Source organism: Vitis riparia, chromosome 13 (assembly GCF_004353265.1).
Source record: "Vitis riparia cultivar Riparia Gloire de Montpellier isolate 1030 chromosome 13, EGFV_Vit.rip_1.0, whole genome shotgun sequence".
In the NCBI taxonomy this organism is placed as follows: Eukaryota; Viridiplantae; Streptophyta; class Magnoliopsida; order Vitales; family Vitaceae; genus Vitis; species Vitis riparia.
Genome location: NC_048443.1, coordinates 23082125 through 23093583, shown reverse-complemented (window position 1 = coordinate 23093583; position 11459 = coordinate 23082125). Strand labels below are relative to the sequence as shown.

At 33.8% G+C, this 11459-nt stretch overlaps 1 protein-coding gene across 2 annotated transcripts; it reads left to right on the top strand.

The window, feature by feature from the left end:
• LOC117928723 (serine/threonine-protein kinase PCRK1) lies at positions 1 to 6512 on the top strand. Of its 2 annotated transcripts, XM_034848715.1 has the most exons (6): positions 1 to 379; positions 658 to 747; positions 930 to 1341; positions 2441 to 2701; positions 5336 to 5458; positions 5715 to 6512. In XM_034848715.1, exons 3-6 carry the CDS (start codon positions 955 to 957, stop codon positions 6231 to 6233), a joined length of 1290 nt encoding a protein of 429 aa, XP_034704606.1. In that variant the 5' UTR covers positions 1 to 379; positions 658 to 747; positions 930 to 954; the 3' UTR covers positions 6234 to 6512. The 2 variants fall into 2 exon arrangements, with proteins under 2 accessions (XP_034704606.1, XP_034704605.1); XM_034848714.1 differs by lacking the exon at positions 658 to 747.
• The last annotated feature ends 4947 nt before the right edge of the window (positions 6513 to 11459 follow it).

Genomic DNA, 11459 nt, shown 5'->3' with positions numbered 1-11459 from the left:
AAGTGATGACTCGGTCTTCTTGACTTACAGCCAAGCCTTTCCTTCAAGATAAAGCTCTCATCTCACTCGGTTTTGCCTGCTTCAACCCCTTTCTACAGCTTCATTATCCGTCTTTTCTTCTATTCTTTAACCCCTCTCATCCTCTTTACCCATATATACAAATGCACAACACCTTACAACTCATGCATTTTTTTTCTAATGCGGTTTTTTGGTTGGTGAGCTGAACTCCAGCTGCCTCTTATTGACTTCCCGGAGTTCATGGAGTGCTCGTTGTGTTAGGCTTCCTTTTTTGGTTTCTGGGTTTCTCTTGCAGACTTTTAAAGTGAAGATATGTGAAAGTTAGCGTTTTGTTCCTGGAATTAGATTCAAAACATAAAAGGTGAGTGGTTTTTTTTTTTCCTTTTTTCCTAATTGTTTGTGGAAATGCAAATTTTATGAACTGGGTTTCTTTGATTGCGGGTATTCAAGATGGGGTTCCGTTTGAAACTGATATGTAATTTGGGTTCTGAGCAATATGAGAGGAATAAAGTTTGGGTTTCTTAAATTTCTTGATAGTTCCTTCAAATTTTGTTGTTTAATCAATGTGATTTTTCCATATTTTCTCTGTTGCATCTGGGTTTTTGAGTTCTGGCCGTGATTTATGGTAGTTGTTTGCAGGAAAAGAAAAAGTTAGAAAACCTTAGAAAGGGGGGCTACCTACTTACCTAAGTGCTTGTGGGAGACAAAATTAAACTTTTTCTACGGCAGGTTTGATTTTGTGTTTACCTTTTTAGGAGTCCTTTCTTTTGCTGAAGGTATTTGGCCTTTTTCCAATTGAATGTAGGAAAAGGGAATTGCGGGTATTGTTTGAATTGTGGATTTATTCCTAGGTAATGTAGTTTTATGTCAAAATTTTTTCTTCTTAACCAATTCATGTTTTGGGTGAACAGCGAGGTAATAAGTGTTTCAGGGGCTATGACGTGTTTTCCTTTTCATAAGGGAGAGAAAAATGATGAACCCAAGGCTACAAAGTCTACTTCGGTGCGTTCTTCCACTTCCATTTCCATGTCCACTGATCATGAGGTGAGGAGATCTGGGTCTGAATTCAATTCTCAAAATGCATCAGACATCAGCACTGAATCCTCTACGAAGACCTCATTTACTAGTTTGCAACAAAGACCCAGCAATCTCAAAGTATTCACCTTCTCTGAGCTAAAGACAGCTACAAAGAATTTCAGCCGCTCTCTTATGATTGGTGAGGGTGGATTTGGTGTTGTATATAGGGGTGTGATTCGAAGTACAGAGGATCCACATAAGAAAATTGATATTGCTGTAAAGCAACTAAGTAGAGGAGGGTTTCAGGTAAGATCTCTTCCAAATTGTTTTCCTGATTGTGGTTATCATGCATTGTCATTAAACGTATATAATTTAATATTATGCATTAATTAGTTAAAAATAAAATTTCCCTTCTAATCTTTAATCTTAATCTTGAGACATAACGAATCCATAAATCCAACACAATTACCTTAGCTTTGAAGGGACCATGTTATTTGTAATTGGTGTTAGGTGCAACTTCCAAAAGGAGCTGGATCAATAGCAAAAACTTTGCTAGGGAGTACCCTAAACACAGTGGCTTTGGTTGTCATTACTAACATATCCTCCCATTGATAAATTTTTATCGATCATTGTGCAAATATGTGAAGATGGCCAGATGGTTCCAGTTGGTGGATTGAAACTTTCTAATAAGTGAATCCCTGTTTACCATTTATTCTTTTGTCATAGTGATTGTTTCTGTTTCTGTTTTCTAGTGTTGGGAATCTTCTTCAGCAGTCTAATTTTGTAAATCAGCAATCTAATTTTTTCAATTAGTGAGTGACCTTTCTTTTTTATGGAACCTTTTCTTAGAATATCTTCTATGACACATGGTGGATCTAGATTCTCATGTTGCTTTTTTCCTTTTTTCCTCCCCTTACTTGACATGTAAACCCCACCCCATCCCAAAAAGACAAAGAGGAGGACCTACTTATCGAATCGTGTGCCTGGTCAAACAAATGAGCCTTTAGCACTAGGATTAAGTTTACATTCAAGCTAGTAAGGAGGTTAACAAGCAATGACACTTGATGTGGTGGTGCAGAAGTGAAATTCAAGCCTTACTTGTCATTTGCGCATGTTGATGCATTTTTAAATTTTCAGAGATCTTGATTTTGAAATATGGCTTTTTAATTATCTGGCTCCTCATGATCTAGTCTTATTTCTAGCTTCCATTTGATTTGAGCTTCATGATAAAAATACGAGCCAAACTAGGTGGAGAACTTGTACGGTCATCCATTTTTAATAAAAATTTAACTCTTTATAATTATTTGCTTCTGCTCATGTGTCTTTCAATATTACTCTTTCAAACTTCTATTTTCACTAGATATTTGATTTCTCTTTTTTTCTTTTCCTACCTTCTATCTCACAGGGGCATAAGGAGTGGGTGACAGAAGTAAATGTTTTGGGGGTTGTTGAACATGAAAATCTTGTCAAGTTAGTGGGCTATTGTGCTGAGGATGATGAAAGAGGGATCCAACGACTGCTGATATATGAATATATGCCCAATAGTAGCGTGCAGGATCACTTAACAAATCGATTTCAAACACCTCTTTCATGGTCCACAAGACTGAGAATAGCCCAAGATGCTGCTCGTGGCTTAGCATACCTCCATGAAGGAATGGAATTTCAGGTACTTTTTCCGGGCACTAGTTTATATTGCATATAGGTTGATAGGCAGCCATTCATGTGTGAGTGAACTCTTGGCACATAGTATATGTAACATTGGATGGTTTGAAATTACTCCTTGGCTTATTTAGGATATTAAGAAAAATGAACAATATGTATGAAATTGGTACCAAGCCTCATAATAATAATAATAAATAATGCTGAAATCTGGAACTGGCCACCACGAAGCATCCTATGGCAAACAGATTCATCAAATTTGATCACCTTCTTCCACCCAATTTCAGGGTCTTATATATATAGGCTTATACTCAAATTAAATGTCATCAAAGGATTTCAAGCCTACTACGGTACTACCTTATCTGAAGAGGCATAAAAGCACCTGGAAATTTCAGAAATATTTTTAATTTCGTAGACAAGGGAAATTCATGCTGATTACATGGACAAAGTGGAGGCACTGGTTGACTGTTAGACTCAGCTTCTCATATTTGTGAACTTGACTTTGAAGTTGGGCTGCTTTTCAGTACAGTACCTAGTGTTTGTCTTGTTTGATTGCATCGTTTAGCATCACATAAAGTGGTTACAATCCTTGTCATGAAATCTTCCTTTCTATGCTGAATAGATATCACTCTCAGGATAAGCTTTCTTCTTATTATTCTTGTGAATCAAACAATTCTGGAGGGGACACCTTGATCTAGATGTTGGTCCATCAGTTTTCAATTTCAGAGGATTTAAGGTGATCTTTTAACCTGTCGGACATTACAAGGCATGGCCATTGGTGTGGAACATATTTTGGATCCATGTTTATAGGAAAATACCCAACAGGATGGAAGAGGGATATATCACATCTTTGGATACATGTTTAAAGGAAAATTACCCGTCAAGCTGGAAGAGGGATGTATCTCTGGTTCACTGGAAGTTCCCCATATCTTTTATTAATTTGTTGCTGTTTCACTTGAATATTCCAAAATGGGTGAAAATCAATGTGACAAGTGCCACTGCATAGACACTTTATGCTATCATTGGGAATAGGTGAAGCAAAGTTTTAAAATTTAAACAATTCAGCGACATCCCATGTCCTAAGACAAGTCTAACACCTAGGCAGGCACTGGCACCTAACATGCACATCCAAGTCCTGCAAGATGTTTTTTTTAACTGATTGGTTGTATTGATAACTTCTGACATTCTATGAATTATCCATCAATCATGTAATCATTTTTGTCCTGTAAGTATGTGTGTTGGCATCATGGTTCAAGTATGACTTCACTGCTCACATCAAAACTCTTCTTTTAGCTTCAAGGAACTAAACAAAGTAAAAATTTTGTCTCAGGTTTACCCTTTCACACAAGTAGATGACTGAAGCATTATGCCTCTCAGAATCATATGTCTCATCCCTATCCGTGACCACCCAGACAAGACATGCAAATGAAAACAACTTGATTCCAAGTCTTAGATGCTTATTTCTCACCTGGCCTATTAAAGCCTTGTGTTCTCATGGATAGGCTTTCATTGGCATTTGAGACCTTCTCACCACATGCACCAATGAAGCCAGCATTCAAACCCTCTATCTCTGATCACCTATGAGTGCTTTAACCTGACTAAACTGTTCACTTGAGTATTGTGAGTGTCTGTGGCACAATCCTTGGGGGCCACGCATGATGCATGATAGGGAAAAGATGAAGACAGAACATACAGGATGCTCACCTAGTTTGGAAATATGGTCTACCAAAATAATGCCAGCTAGGCATCTCCCCTCTATCTTACCTAGAACAATATTTAACTCATTGAGCTAGGCCAAACTCTAGTTGCAGGAGAATGCATCTTGACTGCATAAATGGCCTCTAAAAATTCCAAATGGTTTCTTACTTGTCAGAGCTCTGTTGTGCATTACCTGGAGCATTCTTTCCAGCAATGATAATGGCCAGTAAGAAGCTTTATAAAAAGATTTGTCTCACATGCTTGACCATCAATATTAGATTCTTGAACCACATACTTCTTTGGATCTTTCTCAAATTTTAGTACCATATAAAAGTTGTGCCTGGAGTTTAGATGAGTTGTAAGTTTGGTTTGGGATTTGAGTTTTCACTTCTGGTGTATGCAAAACTGAGAACACATCTTCATACTTATTCTCTCCATCAATCATGCAAGCTGTACGAATAAATTAATTTTGATGAGCTAAATAAGCATGGGATGCCTGTAGTTAAACTAAAAAAAAAATATAGGTTTATTGTTTTCATTATTGTGAGTACAAGTGAGGAGCATTTATAACCAACTTTTTTGTGATAGTTTGTGATTCTCCTAGTCACAAGGCTACCATGACTTAGACGAACTGAATGAGTATTAATCATCAACCTCCTTTGCAGGTTATGGAATGACCAAGTTGACGGGTAGTTTTCTTAGGATATTAATTGACTTGATGCTAATGCACACAAATTCAAAACTTTGGTGCTATTGATTTGAAAATGCTCACTTGCCATGGAATGACTGCTGCTAGCAAGCTTCTGTGGGTTGGGGAGGGGTGCTCTGGTGTGGAATCAACATGCTTATCTGCTACTCCTGCTTTATTCTCAGATTGCATTAGATGATATGGATTATTTTTGTGTTTCAAAGATGTTATTTTTTTGTTTTGTGATTGGAACAGATTATCTTTAGAGATTTCAAATCTTCGAATATTCTCTTGGATGAGCAGTGGAATGCAAAGTTGTCTGACTTTGGATTGGCCAGGCTGGGGCCTTCTGACGGACTAAGTCATGTATCAACAGCGGTATGTTTACAGTTACATTGGATGCTCCTTGAATGTTTCATAAAATCTTTCATATCATCTGTTATTGATTGAAAACCTGATTTCGATAACAGTCTAAATGGATGCATTTGAATAGATGGTGTTCTGTTTATGTGTGAATTTGTTGATTCATTTAATATTGATCGTGCATTCAGAATTATAAGTAATCATGTGCTTCCTAAATATTAAATGCCATGTTGTAGTAATTGGGGTGATCAATCTGTCTAATTTCAAGCAGGTTGTAGGAACCCTTGGATATGCAGCTCCTGAATACATCCAAACTGGGCGGCTCACAGCCAAAAGTGATGTGTGGAGCTATGGAGTCTTTCTCTATGAGCTCATCACTGGTAGGCGGCCTTTGGACAGAAACCGCCCCAAGAATGAGCAAAAACTATTGGAGTGGATCAGGCCACACCTCTCTGATGTAAAGAAGTTCCAGCTGATTTTGGACCCTAGGCTCGAAGGAAAATACACCCTTAAGTCTGCCCAGAAACTAGCAGCAGTAGCCAACAAGTGCTTGGTGAGACAAATAAAAACACGCCCCAAAATGAGTGAAATCTTAGACATGGTGAATCGGATTGTGGAGGCAGCGGAAACTGGGAGCCCTCAACCTCCCATAAAGAGTTCTACTCCAAGAGATGCTCCTGAGGAATCCAAGAGAAAAAGACTGAAGACAATGTTTGTGGATCCAATAATAGGAGAAAACAGGAGATTGGTTTGGCAAAAATGGAGACCTAAGCTGGTGAGGACTTCCTGAGAGAAATGGAAACAAACAAAGAGACAAGGCAGATTTTCTTCTTGTGTGGATGCAGTAGACCATGTAACAAGGCTGTTTTCCTTTACCTCCCCCCCTTTTTTCCCATGTTGAATGTGTAGACTATTACGTTATATCTTTGCCTTTGGGCAATACAACTGTACAGGTATGATATTGAAATCAATACAGATGAGTGCATCCTAAATTTGTGTTAGCCTTGTTGAAGACTCTGCTTGGAGTTGGAGGTTTTGAAATGATAATCCAGGTGGAGTTGCTGATTAATGGTCTTAAAACTGGTATTCTCTTGAATTTGAATATCTGTATATTTTAATCTTTTCCTTCTGCTGCTCAGAAGTATGTTCATAGAAATGTCATTAACTTTCAACTCCACTTAGATATGTTTGGTTGATTCCTTTGGAGAGTAGTGAGAAAAAAAAAAAGAGTATATTACACTCTGTTTTGATTCATGAATGAAACAAGGATAGAAAAAAATGGTTAACCCAAAATGATTCTCATTTTAGTATACTGGCATAGCTATAGTAGGTTGATAATTTTGTTTCTCATGTGTTGGATCTAATGCTACTACTTTTGAAGGACTGCTTGGCTTGAAGAGAAAGATATAAGATTTAAGGAAATAAAGTAAATTTAGGTAAATATATAGTGTTAGATTTGGTCTACTAAAGATAAAATTAATAATTGAATTTAATGTAAAAATAAGTCTAGAAAATTAAGAAAGTTTAAATTCCGGTCCATATTGGTTCATAAGGGGCTTTTGGTAAAAATTAATAGTTATTACTTAATGACTTAAGTTGATTTTAAGTTAAATTATATTTAAGTTGTCATGCCCCAAAACCCATTCCAAAGGCATGATGGTTATTTCACACCTCAAGCCCAAAAGCTTAAAGTGAAAACGACACAAACATTTGTATTGTAATTGGAAATTTATCAATTACCAAATTCTTATTCAAAGTAGTATGACAAAATTCTAAAATCTCCAAGTATTGACTTTAAAAAAAAATAATAATAATACATCAACCAAAGTGTTATTGTCCAAATAACTCCAAACTCAAAATAATTCAAACGAAAATTAAGTTTTAACATTTAAACAATGTTCAAAAGAAAGAGAGTTTAAACAAATGTCCTAATAAAACCAAATTTCCCTCATAACGGTCACTCCTTGCTCGAACTAAGGTTACCTGAAAGATTATCAACAAAGGAGGATGAACTCAAAGCCCAACCCAATAGGGAACATTAATACAGTTTCATGAATCAAACATTTTCAATCATGCTTGCAAATAGGAAATATAACATATACTTATTTTCATAAAAACTTTTGAGTTCAAAATACTGATACATTCAAACTTTTCAACGAAATTTTCTCATATCCATTTTGTTAGCCCAAGGGTTTTTCTAATCGGGTTTTGATGATAACAAACCATGGTTAAGTGACTAATTGGTTTAAATGTTTAAGAATCTCAGGTATAAACTTGAAAATTCATCAAAGGACCAAATGGATACAAGATCGAGACGCTTGGAAGACTTGTGATCATAGGAAACTAATGTAAGATGAATGCATGAGTACACTTTAGATTTTCATACGTTTCATGTATCTTAGAAAACTTGGTTTATTCTTTAAAACTTCGATTTCATTAAAACCCGAGTTTCTAACTAATGTACCTTAGGCAAAATGTTTTATAATTGGCTTAATAATTTACCTAAAGACCTTGCCTAAGTGTTAGAAAAAAAAATGAATAAAAAAAATAGGTTTTCGGGGCCAAAAAGGCTCAACCGGTTGAGGCTATGGCCAACCTGCTCAACCGGTTGAGGAACCGGTCGATCGGTTGTGGTCGTCCGGTCGAGGATCGATCGAGGGAGGTCAAAAACCTTCTTTCTCTCCCAGTAGCCTTCTTCTTCCAGGTCGAGGTGTTTCTCTTACGGGTCGAGGTGTTTCTCTTACGGGTCGAGGTTCGATCGAGGACCGGTCAAGGTCCAGTTGAGGCAACGGTAACCTGTCATACATTAAATGCTTCAACGGCTAGTGAACCGGTCGACCCCTAGTTTGACCGGACGAGGTTACCTTTTGCTGTTTTTGATTCCCGAGCTTAGAAACCTATAAATTGAGAGCTACACTTCATTTATTGACAAGAGAACACTTGCATTCAATAGCCTACCTACCTGTTCTTGATCAAAAAGCTCTCATGTCTTTCATAGTGCATTAAATCACCACTTGCATATCCTTTAATGTACTATTGTGTGTCATCCTAGCCTTGTCTTGTATTTGAGCTATCTTTAAGTTAGGTTGAGGGATTATATCTTATAAAAATATGAGTGTTAAAGCCTTCAAGAGGGTTGAATCTTGAAGAGGTTGTGTAAGAGCCCATTGAAGCTGGAATCCAAGTGTAAGAAGATTGGAAGCTTGGTTGAAGCTTCAAGTTAGTGGAACTCTCATTCGGTTAGGAGGTTGAGGAGAGTAGACGTAGGCAAGGAAGTGTTGAATCACTATAAACCCGAGTTTGAATTCTCTAAACTCTATCTCTTTACTTTGCTTATATTTTGTTTAAATTTGTTGTGATTGAAAAGATTTTAAAAATCCAATTCACCCCTCCCCCCCCTCCCTTTTGGGTGTTTTTCTTAACTAAGCATAACATTTGTTTTCTCATATTTCAAAACAATTTATCATCAAAACCAAATCGAATACATTCAAAATATATTCACTCTGATTATCGTATGACAAATGGTGGCCACTAGGTGGGACTTCACAATTGAGTAACTAGTTTCAAATTTGTTTCATTTAAGGTGAATAAAACCAAATATCAACAATTATAACCTGTTGACTAGGGTCATAAAGTCAACAATTATAACTCGTTAACTAAGGTCATGGGAACCAGAGTCAAACATTTTATTTGATTAATTCAAACTTGCAAAACAAAATATCATATCTCCAAAATTTTTCATTTTTCATGAACAAAGAATATTCTCAAATATACTTTCCATATAAAACACATATTTGATTCATGTGAAAAGATAAAAATAATATTTTTACACATTTCAAAATACAATATAAAAAGGAAATTATTTTCTTTTATAAAAATATACATTAATTTCTCTTATCATAAAGAAGCGCTCAAAAACTTGAAGTATTTAGCTTGACAAATTTACTCCTTACCTAACAAATATCATACACAATTATTTAAAGGTAAATATTTGACAATCCTAAAAATATTTTATTTAGTATTAGGGATCCTAATTAATTTCTTATGCTAATATTATTACAACCCAATATTATTTTCAACTTACTTAACAATAATAAATTAATTTCCAAATTATTGTACAATTCATTTTCTTTCCTAATCTTACCCTCACTATTTATTTCTTTATATACTTAAATTAAATTAAAACCTATACAAGAAACCATTATTATTATTATTATTATTATTGTTCCTATAATCCAACTATCACTTAACCACAATTCCACCCCCGCACCCCATATATAAATATATATATATAAAGTCTTTAAAAGTAATAATAATATATGTATTATTATTATTACTTTCAAAGACCTGTAATATCATTACTCCAAGCCACCAACTACACCCATTATTATTATTATAATAATAACACTTTTTTTTTTTTTTGCTTCTTTTGTTTCTTCCTTGACGTCCACACACATCTTTGTTTTTTTTTTTTTTTTTTTTTTTTTTTTTCTTTTAAACCCTCTGCTATACGACACAGATTTACATTATTATTATTTTTTTCTCTTCACCGTTCCAAAAAATCACGCTACTCTTATTTTATTTATTTATTTATTTTTCTAGATCTATTCATTTGAGTAATCAAAATCTATCGATCTCCATTAATAAATTAAACTATATTAATAAAATTTTAATATTTTTGACCCATAAAGTAATTAAACGAACTCTAATCAAAATTGAGATATTTCAAATAATATTTAAAATGTTCAAAACTAATTAACGAATATAAAATATTAATTTAAAAATTAAAAATCTTACTGAAAATTTGATCTTCAAACCCTAAACCTTCAAATCTTCAACCTTATACTCTCTGATCTTTTTGATATATGTGTAAAAGGGTTTTCTGAATAGAGAATGTAGGAAAAATCTAATTTACATCTAAATATTTTAAATACGAAAAGACCTTTTTACCATTATTAAAATACTTTAATTAATTAATAGTGTCTAAATTATGATTTTACCCCTAAATTGGGTTTGTGGCATTACATAATTATATATGTGTAAAAGGGTTTTCTGAATAGAGAATCTAGGAAAAATCTAATGTATATCTAGAGACTTTAAATACGAAAAGACCTTTTTACCCTTATTAAAATACTTTAATTAATTAATAATTTCTAAATTATGATTTTACCCCTAAATTGGGTTTGGGGCATTACATAGGTTATTGACTAAAAACTTGTTATTTAATTATTCTACTTTTAAATATTAAGATTGTTTGATAAAATTAATTTTAAATCATAAAATTAACATGTTTATCCTCATAAATTATAATTAGGGCAAATGATGTCGAGTAATAGTGGAGGTTGTTGAATGGTAAATGAACTCGTAGAGTTAACCAAGACAAATAAGAGTAAAAAAGTAAAATAAAAATATGAACTTAAAGAATAAGTTAATTATTTTTACTTATTAATTAAAATTATTTTTGACTTTAAATTATACCATTAAGTTATTTTATCAAATATACTTAATTTTTTAATGACTTAAATTAATTTATGAAGTTACTTTAAGTTATTAAGTTGGTTCACCAAACATCGACTTACTTTCAAACTATGTTATAAACAGCGTTATACAATTATTAAAAGAAAAACTACTTTTTATAACATGACAAGAGAAATAAGTTAACACACAAGATCCATTACATTTGGAACACTGGAGTAAAGAGTGAGAATGGAAAATCAATTCCATTTTCATTTATCAATGTAATTTTTAAAATAAAAATAGAAATACAAAATTTATTAATATGAAAACTATTTTTACATCACGGCAAGAGAAATGACAAACAATATCGACCAGGTTTGGAACATTGGAGTAAAGAATGAAATACTTTTTTATTTTCATTTATCAATATTGTAATTTTTTAAAATGAGAAATAAAAATAAAAATTTTATTAATATGAAAACTACATCTCACTCACACTAGGATTTTAGTCCCTCTCCTTTGCATGGTGTTGTGATTTACCTCTATTTATATCATTTTT

Bases quoted from the DNA above. Each gene is read 5' to 3' on its own strand.
- LOC117928723 (XM_034848714.1), top strand. From the start codon at position 955: ATGACGTGTTTTCCTTTTCATAAGGGAGAGAAAAATGATGAACCCAAG. The intron at 1,342-2,440 runs GTAAGATCTCTT...TCTATCTCACAG, and splicing joins TAAGTAGAGGAGGGTTTCAG to GGGCATAAGGAGTGGGTGAC. The intron at 5,459-5,714 runs GTATGTTTACAG...AATTTCAAGCAG, and splicing joins TAAGTCATGTATCAACAGCG to GTTGTAGGAACCCTTGGATA.